This window comes from Hordeum vulgare, chromosome 6H (assembly GCF_904849725.1).
Source record: "Hordeum vulgare subsp. vulgare chromosome 6H, MorexV3_pseudomolecules_assembly, whole genome shotgun sequence".
Taxonomy (NCBI): domain Eukaryota; kingdom Viridiplantae; phylum Streptophyta; class Magnoliopsida; order Poales; family Poaceae; genus Hordeum; species Hordeum vulgare.
The window spans coordinates 435,724,712-435,744,884 of NC_058523.1; the positions used below are offsets into that span (position 1 = coordinate 435,724,712).

The 20,173-nt window shown below is 46.4% G+C and overlaps 1 protein-coding gene across 1 annotated transcript; it reads right to left on the reverse strand.

The window, feature by feature from the left end:
• Nucleotides 1–1,797: 1,797 nt before the first annotated feature.
• LOC123403362 (cytochrome P450 87A3-like) lies at nt 1,798–6,324 on the reverse strand. Its single transcript, XM_045097301.1, has 9 exons — nt 5,980–6,324; nt 5,502–5,826; nt 5,249–5,398; nt 4,823–5,074; nt 4,599–4,688; nt 4,147–4,225; nt 3,926–4,032; nt 2,445–2,575; nt 1,798–2,347 (listed from the first exon to the last, which is right to left on the reverse strand). The coding sequence occupies exons 1-9, from the start codon at nt 6,174–6,176 to the stop codon at nt 2,257–2,259; spliced, it is 1,422 nt and encodes a 473-aa protein (XP_044953236.1). The 5' UTR covers nt 6,177–6,324; the 3' UTR covers nt 1,798–2,256.
• Between the last annotated feature and the right edge of the window lie 13,849 nt (nt 6,325–20,173).

A 20,173-nucleotide genomic window follows, 5' to 3' on the forward strand; every position in this document is an offset into this window, starting at 1 on the left:
TTTGCGGCGCGCCGTTCGCTTGTTTTGGCGCGGCGGCCAACGCTGGCTCTAGCGCTGTAAAATGCAGCGCGCGCCTAGCTCCAGCAGACGCGCTAAAATGCAGCAGCGCGTGCTCTCGCACAATACATAAATACTCGCACAATACATAAATATACATAGATATTTCATAGATAGATTGATAAAACTATACATAGATATTTCATAATACATAGATAAAACGATACATCGCATAGACAGATAAAAGAGTACGGTTCAACTAGATAAAAATGACGGTGCAACTACTAGAACCTTCTCGCTGTCGTCCTCGTCCTCCTCATCCTCCTCCTCTATGTCCGAGGTATCGAGCCAAATATCATCCCAACGTTCATCGTCACTCCCGAAGAACGACGTCCCATCGTTGTTGACGACCTCGCACTGTGATATGGCTAGTGCCTTGCGCCGACGCCCGTCATCCCGCTCCTCGCGGCGCCTTGCCGTCCTCTTCGCCCAGAAGGCGTTCTCGATGGCGACGTCCTGCGGGTGGCGCCAGCGCCACTCCGCCATGGCTCGCTCGTCCTCCTCGGCGACGAGGAGGCGGCGCTACCGCCGACGGTGGCCCTCACGGTCCTGGTATGTTATCAAACAAGGCGGAGGGGCGAGGTCCTGCGCCTGCTCGCGCGTGTAGACGTCGTGGAAATTCATCTGCGCGCGAGGCCTCCTTAGGTGGCACGCCTCCGCGTCGTACGTGCGGGGCGGCCTCGTGCGAGGTCTCGAACATTCCGAGGCCGAGGCGAACGTCGCCGGACCGGATCTCGACGTAGTAGGCGCCGGAGGGGCGCTCGCGGATGCCGCGATAGCCCGGAGATCCACGGCGGCGCGGCGGCATGGTGGCTCGGTGGGGGCGCGTCGGTGGCGGTGTGGTACAGGCAGTGGCGAGGAAGCGGCAGAGCGCGCGTGGCAGTGTTGAGGGCGATGGGCAGCTGTGTGGCGAGCGCCGGATTTTATAGGCGCGCCGAAAACGGTGCGCCAAATCTAGCGTGCGGCCGCCCGCTTTCTCCCCCGCGCTTAAACATTTGCAGCGCGCGCTAATTTCCCGCCTTCGCTGGAGCGTGTGTTTCCGTCCCGCACGTGCGGATTTTTTTGACACCGCTGTTGGAGTTGCTCTTATTAACCGAGAGACTAGCTAGTTTATAAAACTGACATTAACTTTTACTTTGATATTTATAATTTGGAATTGTATCCTTATACAAGTAAATGGAGTGAGTACGAAGTTGTAATCAACAACACTCACTTTGGGACCGAAGGAGTAGTATATTTTTCTATATAGTTGATGGAAATTAACTAAGTTTCACTTATGACAATGCTATAATTTTAGTAATTTAGAATTGAGGGAGTTCGTATTAGATGCCAAAAGTGAGAACCAAACATGGTTTAGTCCGTTGGTGGATTAGTTAAATCATGTTTGATGTTTATCTCCATCTCACCTTGACGAATTATTAGATGATGTATCTATTAACTTGATTGTGATTCTATCGACCTTGAACATTTTCACTTGTGTGAGTGTTTCACGTTATGGTATATGCATACACCGTACCCAAATTGTTTTGTTCATTTCTTTATTTTCTAGTATTTTAGAGTTTTCCTTTTTATTGTTTTGTCAATGATATTTTATCTTTTAATGAATATTCTAATGGTAATGTTTGATTATGAAATAGAATAGCTCAGAACGTAAAATGCTTTTCAACAAAATGAAACGTTGTATTCAGTGTTTTCCAAAAAAAAAAAACAAGTAGATGCTGAGAATCATGTACAAGTACGAGCACACATAAGACTATTCACTTTCATTTGCAATAATGATGCAAATATAAGAGATAAATAACATATGAGTAGACACGTAGACCATGTGGACGACGAATTACCCTCATGGGAAACAACCAACAATTACCTTTTGCTTGGGTTGTGTGGTGGAGTGTTGCAAAGGACAGCGCCGAACTGCATTTTGGAACTGGCCTTGCGTGATTATAACAATGACAATGTTACCTAATTCATACACGCACCCCCTAAAAAATAATTACCTCTTGCTTGGACTAGAGGACTAATATTTCTGTGGTGTGACTACAATACTGCTACCAGAGTAACAATGAGCATAAAAGGTGCCCTAAAACGACCTCAAGGTATACAGAGTGCTTTACAATCTACATATACCACATTTACATAGTTATTTCTTGATTTTTTTTTTGCTTCGCACAGCCAGATTGAGCCGACAGACATGTGATGTCATTTCTTAGGGAAGAGCTGAATGTGAAAGCCATCTGGGAAGCTCAGTCCTGGGGTACGCATTGTGTTACCTCCTTTTACCGTCTTCCATCTGAAATGACGAACTTCAAGGTTAGTAAAGGCCGATCTCACCTTTGTAGTTCTTATAGTGAAGCAATGTCCATATGTGTACAAGTTACGAACTGCACCTGTATTTTGTCACCAGGCAGTGGATGAAGGTCGCCATCAGCACCTTGCTGAGGTCGGTTCCGACGCAGAACCGGAGACCCCCACCGAACGCCATGAAATGCTTTGTTCCACCGGTGATTTCCATCTTATCCTGCAGCCCAAGTAAAACCCAGAAGTGTTATTTCTTCAGACAAATAGGTGAGTCAAGACTGCAAAACCCAAAAGTAAACACAACACATGACTTTCATATGCATTCTCGCTCACGAAGGCCATGCGTGCATGGATGCTTCTGTAAGCAGATGTATATATATTAATCTAGCTTCCATTTGCTTCTACCTCTATGAGACACTAGCTAGGCCGCATCCTTTTCTTTATTCCTACCTGTTCCTTATCAACAGAGCAGTGAGGTTTAAGTATCATTTGACAGTATGCTGCTCTAGAAGCTGATTTGACCGCGCACAAGTGGACTAATCACGTAGCACAATACAGAGGACTGAGCTTATTGTTACCGATATTTCAGGTTCATCCCCTGTATACACTACCAGAAACTCGACTTCTGTATTTGCTTCCCAAATAAGCAGGTGTTGAAATAGCACAACTTGCCACATTGATGAATTGTCGAATTGGAGTTCTAAAACCCAAAGATGCTAGAGTACATTACGAGCTAGTCATGATCCCATGCAAATACAGTAAAATACCATACATGATTTTTGGTAAAAAAAATCAATGTCTTAGTGTGGTTCTCTGGCAACCCTAATGCCAGCTAATTAGATAGCCACTACACCAAGTGCACTTTGGCTTCCTCTTCCAATATATCCTACCAAGTTACTAAACTCTATTTCACGATTCGAAGTTGGTAATAAGTTACAACTTGGGAGAAATTCAGAGATTCAAGCATTGATGGAGTCCTTGACTGAGTGGCGTGACTGTTGCATGCTATTGGCTTTAGGCCCTGTTTGGTTTCAATAAGTCAGGTGACTTAAAACCAGTGATTTATAAGTCATGCCTGTTTGGTTGTCATCTGACTTATAAGTCACATTTCCATGTAAAAGTGGGTGACTTATAAGTTTTAAGTTAGGGTGGAGCAACTTATGACTTATAAGTTGGGGTGACTTATAAGTTGGGTCTGTTTGACAAAATAAGTCACTTTTTGCACTTTTTAACTTATAAGTTGGTGACTTATTTGGAACCAAACAGGGCCTTAATAGAAAAAATGATACTGGGAACTGGGAACTGGGAACATTGGAAGTTTAAGCAAACTTATTTTGATTAGTGGTCAAACTTAGGGTAGTCACTTGCATGGACCATGCCGGCAACTGGGAACATTGGAAGTTTAAGCAAACAAAACCCTGAAGCTACCACCCACGGTGACACTCCGTCGATGATGGGCCATGCCGGCAACTAGATTCAGCTTGCGCACCGCAACCCTAACGTTCAGTTCGCTTCCAAAATGAAATGAGCTGGTTTCAGTTTGCATAAATACAGATGAACGAGCACAAACCTGCCACCTCCATGGATTAAAAGCCAATGGGTCCTCATAGATTTCGGGATTTAAATGCACTGCTGGAGGGCACACCATGACTGCCCACCCTGCTGGAATAGTGTAGCCTGCATCCAAAGGAGGAGAATGCAAAAAAACATTAGATTTCTTAAACTCACGCCATGAACCAAGAAGTGTCTTTATTCAAACATGGCATGGCATCCACCACTCACTCAATGTACCTTTGAATTCAATGTCTTGCAAGGCCTTCCGAAAAATCCCGGGCACGATGTTGGCTATCCTTGCTATCTCCAACGTGACCTTCATGACCAAAGGATGCACAGAGGTGGGAGTGTCAGTTTCATCAGTCCTTCAGAGGCTCTAAGTCAAGTGTCGATAATTTCTTCCTCGATCTCGTTTCTTTTACTTTTGTTATCAAGATGATAACTAGTACTAACATATATATATCTTCTCTCTCGTGGACTATGCATTTGGTCACTCAGGTAGGGAGCACAAAGCATGCCACTTGCATAATCGCATCTGGTCTGTCAAGGTTCCTCAAAACCTTGCCACTATCACAGTGCAGCCCTAACAGCCATTCGTTAGCCATTGTTACGTCGAGTAAATCATTTCTTAATTAATCGTGCAATTTGCATCATAGCTTAGCTAGGTACGTAGTCCCGGTTAGGCTCACCTGAGAGGTGAAGGTCATGGACTTGTACTCTGCCCACGTGAGGCCGGCATCCGGGTCCTTCCTGTCCCTAACGATCGCCTCGTGCTCCTCCTGACCACACAAAGATCGTCAATTGTTATTTTGCACACAAGCAGCTTAAGCCTGGTTGCCTTGCCGCTGCACACAAACATCGATTCGAGATCGATAGACGTAAAGTCACATGCAGTTTATACATGACCACTAACCGTTAGCGCGTCGAGCACCCTCGGGTTCTCGGTAATGAGCCTGATGCCTAGCGTGAGGGCCAAGGCAGTCGTCTCGAAGCTCGCGAAGAGGAGCACGAACATGAGGTCCAGCGCCACCGTCTCGGTAAGCACGGGCTTCTCCCTCCTCAGCTCCTCGATCATCACGTCGAGGAAGTCCTGGCGCTGCCTCCCCTGGTCCGCCATCCTCTCCCTCATCATCCTCTTGAGCACCTTCATGGCGTTCCTTCTCCCCTGCACAGACATGCAATTGCAGCTCCGTCAAGCGTTCCGGGCAGATCAGAGAAGCTTAACGGAGTGGGTTCCGCGAGAGCAGCCATTTGACTGGTCGTATGTTGACTTGACAGGCATGTGCAGTTTTGTGCACTACGTACGCTTGTCAAGAAGCCTTTGTGGCTTTGTGCGTACCTTCATGCACTCATGATACGCTGTGCCGGGGATGTTCACCGGGAACGAGATAAGCCCCCTGATGAAGGCCACGAAGTTCTTCCTCAGGCTCTTGGACGACTTGGTTGGCTCGTAACCGATCAGCTTCTTCGCGGTAATGTCAAAGATCATCTAGGACAAGGAACAAACAGGAGATGCACATCAGCAATGATCTCTCTAACCTGATGATGTTAAACGTAGTACCAGGTAGTTCATGTACTGAACATGGCCTTACTGTGGAGAGACCGTCCTTGAGCTCGACGCTCGGCTGGCCAGCCCAGGAGGCAAGGGTGGCGCGGCAGGCAGTGTCGGTGTCGGCGAGGAGCACAGCCCGGAGGTTCTCCTGGCCGTACAGGCGGAGCACGAGGGTCTTGAGGTACTTGTACATGAACCCGTGCAGGGAGCCGACGTTGTCACGGCCAAAAATCTCGGTGAACGTGGCCGGGTACCAGCTCTCGAACAGCTTTCCTTCCTGCTGGAAGATGTAGTGGTTAAGGTCCGGGTCTGCCGACACCACCACCGCCCGGCCGACGACGCTGGTCTTGAAGATGGTACCGTACCTATGCACACGCATTCAATCAATGTCAGAGAGCAAGCTCAGTCTCATGCGTACTTACTCCAATAGTCCAATGTGATCATGAACTGATTGGGTTTGGATGCTGGCACCGTGGTGCATAACGGTGGTACTACATGTGGTTAGCTAGCTACCCTACCTGTTCACCCTATCCTTGACAAAGGGGGAGACGTCGCAGGTAGGATTAGGGGCGAAGAACTGCATGGTCTCGCCGAGGAGAGGGAGCCCGAGGGAGCCCGGAGGCAGCCGGCCGTTCGCCTTGGGGTGGCTCCATCTGTACGCCCACAGGATAGAAGCTACCGCCATGGCCAAGGCAAAAACCCATAGTGTTTCCATGGAGGACCCCAAGCTGCAACTAAAGACTAGTACTGCTGTATCGGCCGACCCTATATATTAGATTAGGTCAAGAGCAATGGCGGTGCTCGAGAGAGAGAGAGAGAGAGAGGAGAAGCTAGCGCAAGATATGGCTAGCTGCAACAAGTACGGGGAGCTATGTTGGGAGATTTGCCTCGCCTTATATAGTGGTTTCGTCGGAAATGCCGCGGGAGGCCGCCAGGCAGGAACTTAAACAATTGGGAGGAGGAGAATTATTGCTGCAGAGAGTGTTTATCTTTTTGACGGGGAAGAAATTCTTGCAAGCTTGCGCAGGATCTGCTCTCGTGTGCTGTGGTGTTATGTTCCGACGACTGTGCTACCCGCCACAGGGGTCAAGCTGTTGTGTTCTGAACTTTTTAGAGTGGTTACATCTTTAAGGCTGGCCATGTCCGAGTCCGAGTGCGTGCATGATTCAGGATAAAAGCATGTACAGCTAGCAATGTATTTGCCGGCTGTTCTCCGGACCACGAGTTGTTCTTTTGGCATCTGTTAGGTGATTATTAGGCGAGACGCCAAGCTATGCGCTTGGGTTTCGAATGGTCCGTGTGTGGCTGTGTGTCCTTCCATTTTGCCTTTCTGTTGGACAGTACTACGTACATATAGGTTCAAAATACAGATGTCAATTAGTTCGACAGAATCAAACGGTTCGGTAGGAATGCAAATGTCTGTTTGTATTTGGAAGAAACAATAGTTATGAACTGTCAAGACTAGGCTGCCCCATGTAAACTCTGTGGATAAGAAACTACGAAAACCTGGCGGGGCATGGTAGAACAGTAGAAGAAAATGGTAGAATATCCACCGGCACACAAAAGATTGTCAAATGCCCATCGACAGCGAGTCAACACTTGTTTTTATTATCGGCCGCTTTTGGCCTGTTGCTGTGAGCATCAGAGCATGCATCGATCTAGTAAGACGTCGCAATCACAAGTGGTACGTACGTACCGGCAAAGTGCAGAGAGGTACATGTTCTTTCGTTCCGGACTATCTTATGCATATAAATCTGCTTGTGCTGGCCCTGAATTCAGCACACAGTAGCTAGGATGCCATACGCACAGCAGATCGACATGAATCTTCCATGAACGTCATACGACCTGTCGTTGGGACGACCGATCCATCCATCCATCGATCGATCACGCGTGAACTTGCATTGTCACGTCAGGTTTAAGTGTGCGTGCCCGTGACAAGTGGTTCCACGCACGCACGGCCACGTAACGTACATGCATGCCGCCATTTTTTGTCAGCATGTTTGTCGGTCGACACGGTCGTATCGAGCTGGCAGGGTCGCCTTCCTCCAGATGTTCATGCATGCACCTTGCTTTCCTTACGTGCGTACGTGCATGCATACATACACGTGTGCTCGTTCGTGCAGGGGTATTGCACCGTCCTATCAGTTCTCCCCATTGATTATACGATTAATGAATTGATCAGCTCCGCACACGACCGGACTCGGCATGTATGAAACCGTGACACGGCCGGCACCGGCACCACTGACGCTGACCGAAGATCGATCCTTGAGAGGTGTAGTCGAGCAGCTAACTGAGGGAGATTGGTACATATCTACTCCAGTAGTATCTCTGTGAAAGGTAGCACTAGCTAGCTAGTAAAATGAAGCCTCGCTCCTGCTCCCGTAGCGGAGTACATGTCTGCATAGCTCCGTCGACGCCGTTCTTAAATGCATCTTTGTTCGCGTGGCTGGTTGGTTAACTCGAGCCGCCGGAGAAGCGTAGACCACGAGTTATATTCGTGTAGATCGCCATGAGGCGATCGGTCGGTCGGGAGAGAAGGATGGTCTCCAGTCATTGCTTCCCAACGACCATACTCAATCCGGGGACGACAACAGATCAATCCAAGAGCCAAGAGATCTGGACATCTAGCTAGAGAATTTGTCAACTATAGGTAGATCGATGCTAAGCGCATGCAATTGTTAGATTACATCCACACCTGCAATATATAGCAATAATCTTGCTGGACGCTAGCTTGAAGCAATAATCTTATTATCATTCCGCACCTTATTCTTGTTCCATATGGATGCCTTTCCTCTGACCAGTTACCCATGGATTAGTTCAAGATCTCACAAAGATCTTCATTTGGTAGATATGAGGTCACGAGGGCAAGGTGGGCGTGTATAACTTACACACGGGAATCATCCGGGGCTATACCCAAATCTTGGAGATATTCGATGTACCGAAACTCCAACCTCTAGCCTTGCTCCGGGAATGGGATGCATCAGCAAAAGTACTAAAGGGAAACTAAAATAAGGAGGACGCCGCTTGATGCCTAGCACGTTCGAGCGGCCGGCCGTTTTAGGACATTTCTAAAGTGGAACCTAAAACCACCTCTCCTACGATGCTCACCGTGCTCGACAAGTGTTCGGTGAATTGCCCGAGCTAAAATTTTATGCCCCATTCTTCTCTGAAGCAGTGGCTTCAGATATGGTACATATACAAGCAATATGTTGAGTTGTTCCACGACTCTTCCAACGAGGACTACACATATGAGACAGTGATGTTGTAGGCGGTGCTCGCAGACGCGGAGCGTGCGGAGGGGCATGATCTCAATTTTAAGGGATCGATCATGGGTGATTGAGTGTTCAATCGCAACCGGCCGTGTGGCCATTTGATGTTTGATGGACGACTACTTTGCCTCGGATGCTTCCGGATGCGAAAAAATGTATTCGATCATATCTACCAAGGGGTCCGGTGTTGAGGAACGTTGCATGGGAAACAAATTTTTTCATACGCACACATAAGATCTATCCATGATGATGACCATCTACGAGAGGAGAGATCGGATCCACATACCCTTGTAGATCGCTAAGAGGGAAGCGTTAAGAAACGCGATTGATGTAGTTGAACGTCTTCGCGATCCGTCCCACGAACTCCGCCCCGATCTAGCGCCGAACAGACGACACCTCTGCGTTCAACACACGTACAGCTCGGTGACGATCTCTGCCTTCTTGATCCAGCAAGAGGGACGAAGAGGTAGCTGAATTCTCCGGTAGCACAATGGTGTCAAGGCGATGATGGTGGAGCTACTCCGGAGGGCTTCGTCGTGCCGTACCGAAATAACCTATGGGGTGTCACGAAATAGTGGAGGGAGAGAGGGCTGCGTCGTGGCTTGAGGTGCAAAAAGCCTCTCTACCCTCCACTATATATAGGAGGGGAGGGAGGGGTGGCGCCCTAGGGACTTACCCTAGGGTCCGGCCGCCGCAAGGAGGAGGGAAGATTCCTCCGCCAATTCAGATTGGAGGAGGAGGACTCCTCTCCTAGTTGGTTTGGCCCACCTCTCTCTCTTTCTCCACTTCGGCCGAATAGGCCCACTTGGGCTGGCCACCCAGCCCACCAAGGGATGGTGCGCCACCCTTGGGCCTATTTGGCCCCCCTTCGGGTGAGTGGCCCCTCCCAGTGGAACCCCGGAACCCATTCGTCATTCCTCATACTTTACCGATAATGCCCAAAATCCTTCCGAAAGCCAAATGGATACTTCCTATATATCAACCTTCGTCTCCGGACCATTCCGGAACTCCTCGTGACGTCCAAGATCTCATCAGGAACTCCGAACAACATTCCACCAACATACATAATTCAACTATACCGAAACATCACCGAACCTTAAGTGTGCAGACCATGTGAGTTCGAGAACTATGCAGACATGACCTGAGACACTCTCCGGTCAATAACCAATATCGGTACCTGGATGTCCATATTGGCTCCTACATATTCTACGAAGATCTTTATCAGTTGACCTCTTTGTCAAGGATTTAGTTAATCCCGTATAACATTTCCTTTGTCCTTCGGTATGTTACTTGCCGAGATTCGATCGTCGGTATATCTATACCTAGTTCAATCTCGTTACCGGCATGTCTCTTTACTCGTTTCGTAATATAAGATCCCGTGGCTAACTCTTAAGTCATATTGCTTGCAAGGCTTGTTGTGGTGTTGTATTATCGAGTGGGCTCCGGGATACCTCTCCGTCATACGGAGCGACAAATCTCAGTCTTGATCCATGCTAACTCAACGGACACCTTCGGAGATACCTGTAGAGCACCTTTATAGTCACCCAATTATGATGCGACGTTTGATACACACAATGTATTCTTTCGGTGTCAGTGAGTTACATAGTCTCATGGTCATAGGAACATATACTTGACATGCAGAAAAAGAGTAGCAATAAAACGACACGATCACATGCTACGTTCATATTTTGGGTCTTGTCCATCACATCATTCTCCTAATGATGTGATCTCGTTATCAAGTGACAACACTTGTCTATGGCTAGAAAAACCTTAACCATCTTTGATCAACGAGCTAGTGAACTAGAGGCTTACTAGGGACAATGTGTTGTCTATATACCCACACATGTATTTGAGTTTTCATTCAATACAATTCTAGCATGGATAATAAACGATTATCTTGAATAAGGAAATATAATAGTAACTATTTTATTATTGCCTCTAGGGCATATTTCCAATAGTCTCCCACTTGCACTAGAGTCAATAATCTATCTCACATCACTATGTGATTTACAATGTAACGAACCTAACACCCATACAGTTCTGGTGTTGATCATGTTTTGCTCGTGGAATAAGCTTAGTCAGTGGGTCTGCATCATTCAGATCCGTGTGCACTTTGCAAATATTTATGTCCTCCTTGATGTAATCGCGGATGGAATTGAAGTGTCGCTTTATGTGTCTAGTCCTCTTGTGAAACCTTGGTTTCTTGGCTAGAGCAATGACATCAGTGTTGTCACAGAACAAAGTCATTTCATCCAGTGCACTGGGCACAACTCCAAGATCTGACATGAACTTCTTCCTCTAGACACCTTCTTTAGCCGCCTCTGCGGCACCTATGTACTCCGCTTCACATGTAGAATCAGCTACCACGCTTTGCTTGGAACTGCACCAACTTAGTGCACCCCATTAAGAATAAATACGTATCCGGTTTGTGACTTAGATTCATCTGGATTAGTGTCAAAGCTTGCATTGACGTAACCCTTTACGACGAGCTCTTTGTCACCTCCATAAACGAGAAACATTTCCTTAGTCCTTTTCAGGTACTTCACAATATTCTTGACCGCTGTCTAGCGCTCCATTCCTAGATTACTTTGAAACCTTCTCGACATACTTATGGCAAGGCTCACATCTGGTCTAGTGCACAACATTGCATACATGATAGAGCCTATGGCTGAAGTAGGAGGCTCCCAAGCGACACCTAACCAATCTAGGAGGCACCACCCTCCAAAAGGTAATAGATGCGGTAGAACGATGAACTCCTTGCTCTTGTGCTTCAAAAGATAGTCTTCTCAACACTCAATCACTGTCTCACAGATTTGGCATGGGTAGGAGAGATTGATCTTGTGGAAAGCAATTTGGGGAGGCTAGAAATCACGGTTCAAATGGTTGGATTGGAATCTCTTGATCTCAACACATGAGTAGGTGGCTCTCTTCCAGAAAAATGGATCTGGCAAGTGTAAGTGTGTTCCGAGTGCTTCCTCTATGAATGAGAGGAGGTGGAGAGGCATATATATGCATCTTCCAAAATCCAACCGTTACAACATTATTGCCCAACTTGGTGACATCGGAAAGCATCTTGATGGTACCGAGTTAAACTAAATGTGGCAACTTCCGAATTCTCGGTGAGACCGATATATGAATCCCGATGGTACCGATACGATGACCTAGACCAGTTTCCAAATCTCAGTGAGACGGATTTCAAACTAGGAAATTCCGATTCTTGAAATCTTCTCAACACAAAGTTGGTCACTGAATCTCAGTGGCACCAATGTGAAAGTTGGTGGTACCGAGATGGTAGGTTTTGGCATAGGTTCTGTCAAGTGGAAAATCGGTAGGGCCGAGTGGAAATAGTTGGTGACACTGATTTTGCTGATACGGCTTTGGAGAGAGATATTTTGTGGGAGAATGGGTGATTATATTTGGTGGCTACCTCTAAGCATTTGAGCAACCAATTCATCATATACCTCACCCCTTTTAATAGTATTGGCTTTCCTATGGACTCAAAGTGATTCGTCACAAATGTAAAATGTAAAGTCTTCTTGCTTGAAGCTTGAGCCAATCATATTCCTTTCCTTGCATCAAGGGGCTTCTCCTCACAATCTTATAGACAAAACATCTTTGAACTTTTCTGAAATATACTTGAATAAGATCGTTAGTCCAATGATTCATATGTTGTGATCAATTATCAAAACCACCTTAGGGAGCAATTGTGCTTTCACCACCAACATATGATCCCCTTCCCGGCCATTAAAAAGGGAAGTTTATCCTTTCCCAGTGTTACCACATCCCGTCAAAAATAATTATCCCCCCATCGTGCCTGTGTGAACTATCACCCGCCCACACATATCTGCTTGATCGCATCCCAAAAGCACGCAAAAGACCCATCCCCACCCCTCACCGCCCTTCACTCTATCTAGATGTCCACCACCACTTCGACATGGAGGTGAGACAGTTTGGTGAAATCAGGCTTCATCCTAAGACCGGGGGTGTCCGGGGGTGTCCGCTGATGAACCCCTATGGGTGGTCATTGATTGTTGTTTAAATGCCATCTCTTCATTTTCCTCGCTTCTCCTCTTGATTTTGCTTCTCCCGACTGAACGCCATGTGAACGGTCACACGATAAGGCTAACATGTGTTAGATTTTCTGTATGAATATTGTATCCATGATCAATGCATTTGAATAGATTTGTCACACCAGCCCACGGTGAACCTATCACCAGTAGCGGTTGGTCTCGTCGCACAACACTCACCATCGATGTCGGTTACGCCGCACAACACCAATACTACATAAATAGTTTACATATGTTGGTGTTGCGTCTGTAATCCGCGACAAAATGTCTAACCTGGATCGTGTAATGTTGCGGCTCATGCTGAGCTGGAGATGTTAGGTGGCAGCCTCAGAAGGCGGTGTTGCGAGAGCGTCACAACACATTGGAGTGTTAGATGTCAGGAAGTTACGGTCTTCAAAGGTGCGAGTTGCTATGGATGGCACTCGGCTCTAGTGGCGCGCTTCACCACATTGGGTAGCCTATCCCTGCTCTTTTCATAAAAGCTTGGTTTCTTCCCCTTGAATGATCGGTGCCATGGTGGTGACTGGTGAGTCGGTACAGTGTCTTCGTGTTTGTTAGTGTATCGGTGCGTGTAGTGGTGTCTTGTCTCGAGTTCCATTGCCTTAGCAACCGGGTAGAAACTTTGTGTCCTTTGTATTTGGTTTTCACCTGAATTCTCAAACCCAACAAGTCTCTTCCTTTATCCAAATGCAGGAAATAAAGGCCACCCGTCTGAAACTAAGTCTATTTGACTTTAGACAACTTTGATCAGAATCCTAACCTCATAGATATCCACGACCTTGTAAGCTCGGTGTTACTAGCAAAAAAGATGATCATCAAACTGATGAGTATATTCCGATTAATTTCCCTAAAAAAAGAGTATTCCGATTAATTACATCAACGCCCAAGCCGTTGTGTTCTTGTTCTGGTGTGTCACTGGACACGCTATCCGTTTGCTTAGCCGCGTCGGCAGGTGTCCAGCTAAGCCGTCAAAGTCAGCCCTCTCTAGCTACGAATCCTCGATCAATTACGGACCGGTCAAAGTTCAGTTAAACGCCTCAGCCGGATGCGTTCGTCCTTTTTTCTTTTGAGAACCACCGGATGCGTATATCTGCCCGCACTTCATCTCACCACACAAATGTCATCTTCGTAAGCACGTATGCGTCCACATGCATGCATTCCTCGGAGAGTAACCACAAGAGTGGACACAAAGGCTTGTCATACATGCAACATCCGAACTCAGGAACCGGGCACACATATAGTTACAGCGTGCAGAGACAAACTAATTTCTTTTTTGCCTATGGTCCTGCGTTGTGGCCAACTGTTGACTGAGCTTGCGTAGCATAAACCCACAAGTTAATCCGCTCACTAAGATCATCGGCCAGTCTGATATAAGCTTCTTAGAGAAGGTTATATGTTACTCAACATGCAGTAAACAATTGACATGTTGCTCAGGGTATGAAAATAAAATGGGAAAGGAAATTCTTTTAAAGGATAAATAGATAAGTATGTCCCTGTGATTGTCCGTTCGAACGACACGGGCGGTCAAATCCTAGCCAACATAGAGGCATCCTCTCCGTCAATCTCCTCCTCGCCGCATGGGCAAAGCTCGTGTGGTGGTAGGCGGTGGCGAGGCTTCCTCTTGCGCCCTCCTTAATTGGTGGGGGGCTCCGCTGTGCCTGGAAGCCATGTCCGTTCGTCTCCGAGTCGACGACAACGGCTCCTTGAGGAGTTCGTTGGGCGGGATCGGTTACTCGCCGGTGCGCGGACATGGGGAAGAGGTGTAGGAAGCGGTGGGCGCGGTGCTGCAGGCCAGAGGCGGAGACGCGGCCAAGGCGTGCTTTTGCAGCGTTGAAACCGACGTGCTTTGCAACGCTGAAACCAACGTGCTTTGCGGTGCTTGTGTCCGGTGGCGTAGCTAGCTCTATGAGCCAGGGTGGTCCAATACTAAAAATTACACGTAATTTTATGCATTATAAAACATATATATCTTTTTTCTATCCTATATATTGGCTATGGTGGAATTTCAGGGTGGTTCATGAACCACCCTGTCCACCCCCTGGCTACGCCACTGCTTGTGTCTGATCTGTTCAAACGTGGGCTCGTCTGGGTCGAAGATTTGACCCGCTCCATCTGACCGTCGGGAGTCGGCCGACGGTGTGAGGACTATTGGATTGACTAGAACAATGGTGGTTTTGGCCCTGTTATTCTTCAAAGGCCAACGCGTCGATCGACCAAATCCGCCTCGCCGATTGGGCCGCCACCGAGTTCCATTCTTCCTCTCGGAGATATTCGTAGTTTGTTACAAGATGCTACTGGATATCTGGAGCGGAATCAACGCGGTCATGCACATCCTTTTTGGGCGAGGCGCGAAGCTTCCTCTTCTGGTCGTCACCACGGGACATGTCTTCATATAGATTTTCATGGAACTAGCACAGATGGAGAAAGGTATGGCGGCTGCGATCGAAGGTTTGTTTTTGGCAGACAGGGTATCAGCTGCGTTGAAGACGATGCGACACATGTTCTTTTTGTGTGTCGGTGCGCGACTACTTGGAGTAGGAGTACTGGCAAGGGGTGACGATACAGCTGGACTGCATTTTTGATTGTGCTCCTTGAGTATCGAGCCATGATTTTCATGATGAAAACTCATGGTGTGGCCTTCATTGATTGTACCTGGCAATGATCTTTTTCAAGACATTTTTTTTATAAACTCGGTCTTTCTTTGGGGTGAAACCCCAAGATATTTGATCGGGCTATGATAAAAGTTATTCATTATTTTCTTCTTGAAGGCATTGTTTTCGAAGAGCCTAGTATGTAGTACAGGTGTTGTATTTGATGATGGTTAGAATGCTTCTGTTTCGAGTGATTGTACATTGTAACAGCGTTTTTTTTTTGGCATTGGCTGTGTGCATCTTGAATGTCTTCGGACATTTTGTTGGTACAAAGGCTAGGTGTGTATCTGATATCCTCGTCATATTAATATATTTCTAAAAAAAAAAAAAGATAAGTACTATGCGTGAAACTGCATCTATGTCCTGGTATTTCTTGAAAAACACTTCTGTGTGCTCTTGCTTGGCGAACACAACACATTTCAGACACAGATCTTTTGACTGTCTTATTGGATTCTTTATAAAGTGGACATAACGTTTTGACCAGAAAGTTCAGATGATTTCACGTGAAGCACCCGCGTTAGGTTTTCATAAATACGAGTACAATTGATTTTCCTATAAAAACTAGTTCTAGTTTTATGCTCCAGCTATGATCCGTGGCAATAATTTACGATAACGCTACCTGGTTTAAGTTGCTACGCGAGATCAAACTATTTCACTTTCTGTTCGTTTTGTTCAAAATTTCCTTCTCATAAATTGTCATGTTGTTATAAGAAACTGTCAACCCCTGAACAACTAAAAGTAGACATCGAAACGTTCGTAAATGTCAACCTTTCCCAGAAAACGTCCTCTAAATAAGAGGGTCCATAATTTACCCCTTAATTGTGACACCGTGATAACTTTTGTTGCATTTAAATACTTTATTGGAAGGGTGTTTCCAACATTAACCCTTAAATCATCCGCAACCATCTGAATTGTGTGATTTAGACATGTTTTATTATTTAACGCGCTTCTGCATTAGTCAGCATGTAGTCTAAATATGTTTTTTTCGCAAACAAGAGACAAACTAACTAGGTGGAGGGGCCTTTGCAGGTCTCCTGATTATTGACACGTTCCTCCATAACTACTCTGGTCCACCTACACACACAAAAAACACGGCCGCACGCCTTCCCGTCCGACGCCAGTTACTTGCATTCATGCCGTTGTAGATTGGCTGCTTCGTATTGACGTCGGCCCAGAGCAGATGCAACCTCTCACTGACGTCGTTGAAGCGGCGCACCGGTCGAAAGAGGGTCTATAATGTTCACACATGTTCAATGCAGGAGATGCGTTTACTGAAAGGGAAGCGACAGATATCTACCACGCTTGTTCAATGCTCGTCCATCAGTTTTCCGCCATTTAACAAGCTCCCCGGCAGAGGAACTAATTCCGACCCCGCACATTGAAGCCTTGCCTCACCGAAATTCGTTATTTAATGGCGGCCACACCCGACTATCTCCACACCACAACACATCCCCTCCATATACTCCTCACATGCACTGTATCCATCGTGATTGCAAGCTCTAGCACTTTGTGGGAGAGCTTGTCATTAGAGTAGAAGCACGAGGTAGCCGCTCTTGCAGCTGCCTGACAGTCCCATCACGCGTGGCAACTCGAGCACGACATGCCGACTTGCTCGTCCGAGCTGTCCGACGATGACCCTACGATGAAGACGGGGTCCGACAAAGACACCGCGTCGAAGCCCACACCTGTGCATGTTGACAACAACAGGTGTTGGCTCCTATGTCGTTGTTTCGGCAGGCGTAGAAGGAGCAATGGTACAACTTGTTCCTCCAATAGTACTGGCTGGCGGAGCGCCAAATCTACGGCGAGTACGCAAGCAAGGAGGTCGTGCCCGTCATGGTCTCAGCGAAACCAAACTTCATTGTGGAGCAGCGGGAGCTCTACAAGGCCGCATGTGCTCAAGGCGTCGCTCGAAACACACAGGCGGTGTAGCCAGATGCGGCAACACACGCGTTGGCGGTCGAGGACGAGAACGCCTCCGTCCAAGTTTCGCGGGCGTATGTGACAGGTCGACAGTGACATACCGTCCACATTCATCATCGACCTCACATTTACCGACACCGACGACAGACATGTCACGGACTCCTCCAAGTATGAGTAGGGCGCAAGAGGCAGCGATTCGTCTGTCATGTCCCACTCTTCCCTGTCGGAGACTACACCTTCACTTATGGATCTTGAACCATGCCGATGCTCATGAAGACGGCACATGGAGGATGTGCCCGCCAATGCGAAATACAAACAAAGTGGATGATCGGCGCCGTCGTAGGATCGGTTTGGGTCCAACCGATTTTTTGATAAAAAATATCCAAAGTATAATAAATGTGAGACGATTTATATGAAAATCAGTCGTTTTGCATAAATTTTGTCCAACTTAGTTGATCATTATTTGATTTGTATGCAGATATATTGAATGGCCGCTCCCGCATCGATGTCCACTTGTTCGTGAATGGACGCGAGAGCTAACTTGTGGGTCGGTTGGAGATGACCTAAGAAGCTAGATCCATCTGGGCATAAATTTCCAACTCGTACTCTCTAGTCAAATGGGCGGTGGTGTGTAGGACAAAAAAATCCTCCAAAAATCGGAGGCTTGGGGACCAGAAATTCCAAGCTTATGAATGTTGCCCTCCTCACCAAGTGGTGGTGAAGCTTAGCCCAAAACGAGTCGAGACTATGGGCGGAGCTCCTCCGGGCAAAATACTTCCCGAAGGGAAATTTGTTTAAAGCAAAACCTTCGGGATCGACATTCTGGAACGGGATCCAAGCGGTCCGCCCGACGATTACGGTAGGGGCACGTTTCGTCATTAACAACGACATGCCCACTCGGTTTTGGTTAGATAACTGGTTGGAGGATAGCCCGCTTTGGAATTCTTATCGGTTCTCTACCAATTTGCCACGGACACCAACGTGGTGGTTGGAGATGCCCTTAGTACCTCACTGCCGGTGATTCACTTTATTGGCCCCCTCTCTACGATGGGAAGCGGTGAGATGGGAAGAGTTGTTAGTCAAAATTGGTAATACACAACTTAGCTTGGGGACCGATTCAGTCACTTGGGGACTTGCATCGTACCAAAAATTCTCGGTAAAATCACTATACTCCAAGCTGACTAAGAGAAACATCTTGGACATAGCTAGGGGGCATGGAAGGCGGGTTTGCCAATCAAGATTAAGATCTTCTTATGGCAAATGTTTAGAAATCGCCACCTAACGGCGGATAATGTGGCTAAGCATAACGGCCCTTCTGATGGTTTGTGCATCGCGTGTGGTGGACATGAGGATGCGAATCATGTTTTCTTTCAGTGCGCCTTAGCTAAGTTTGCGTGGAGTGTTGTTACGGACGCGTTCCACCATAACTGGAATCATGTGTCGGGTTTAGATTTTCTATCCTTGCTACCAACCGAGAGGGGGGTTAGTGCAAGGATGGTGTGGCATTGCGTAGGGGCGCTGTTGTGGTCATTATGGACGATTCGAAACAAAATTGCAATCGAGAAAAGTTTCCCATCCCACCCACTTGATGTTATTTTTAAATGCCACCTCTTCCTACAAGTGTGGACACAGTTGGGGAAGCAACCAGATGCTGAGCGCATGGGAGCTATCATGGAGAGGATACGCAACACCCTTTTGCTTGCTCGACATTCTTCATAGTTGACCTTCACCTTTGTAGTTTTCATATGGCGCCGGGAGGCAGGATGTGGTGCTCCAGTGCATTTATTTTATGTTTCCTTGCCTCTTTTATTTTGGACTTAGCACGGTGATCTTGAGTGTCGCTATGAGTTATCTGAACTTTGTGGTTTGTAATACTTGAAACCTTTCTGGATGCTGCGTGGTGGCTTTATTAATTTAAAGCCGGACGCTTCTACTGTCTGTATTCCAAAAAAAGGCAATAATAAATCATGTTAAAGTCCATCTATTCATTCAAAATCCAATAAACTATTGCCGATCAGGTGTGGTTTTCTTAAAGCATGGTTAACTGTAAGCTAGCTAATGGTTATAAAAAACTACCATGCCATATATAACCATTACTAAAAGGGTTGGACGTGTTTTGCTGCCGTTGAATTTGTTGGGATTCTTAAATTTCTTTGCTCACTTAATTTTAAAATACATGGTGTATTACCTTTTTGGAAAGTTAAACTTCATTATGTTTGATCAAATTTGGAGAGAAATATATCAAAATTCATAATATCAAATCGATGTTATTAGATTCGTGATGAAATGAGTTTTCATTTCTTTGTTTAATATTTTGGATGTTGATATTTTTGGCTTTGAACTTGGTCAAAGTTAAAGAAATTTGACTTTTCAGAAAATGAATAACCCTTATATTAAAACTGAAGGAATATTTAGTTTGCATGGCGGGGGAGATGATGTAGTGTGTTTTATGTTTATTTATAATGTGTTTATTTTGGTCAGCCTTTCGGGGTGTGATTTTGTGTTATCCGCTTATCAACCCACATTTATGTGACGATATTTTTACATTGATGGTTGTATGTAGTACTATTTGTGTCATAGTACCACGTGATGGTGCTTTTTCCTGGGTGATGGGAGTTTGCGATGCGTTGATATGTTTTTATAGGCGAGTTGCGGTTGATTGATTTGGAAAATCATTGGCTCAATCGAATGAAAGAGCTTTCAAATTTGGAAAGACATAAAATTAAAATAATTAAATGGGAGAGCTCCTTGAGAAACTTTTGACCCGGTTAAAATCGGATGATCCAATTCCAAATTGAAGGG

Coding starts and splice junctions, on each gene's coding strand:
- LOC123403362 (XM_045097301.1), bottom strand. CDS start 6,176: ATGGAAACACTATGGGTTTTTGCCTTGGCCATGGCGGTAGCTTCTATC. Junction 5,075..5,248: donor CGTATCATGAGTGCATGAAG/GTACGCACAAAG, acceptor ATGTCTGTGCAG/GGGAGAAGGAACGCCATGAA. Junction 2,576..3,925: donor TTAATCCATGGAGGTGGCAG/GTTTGTGCTCGT, acceptor CTTGGGCTGCAG/GATAAGATGGAAATCACCGG.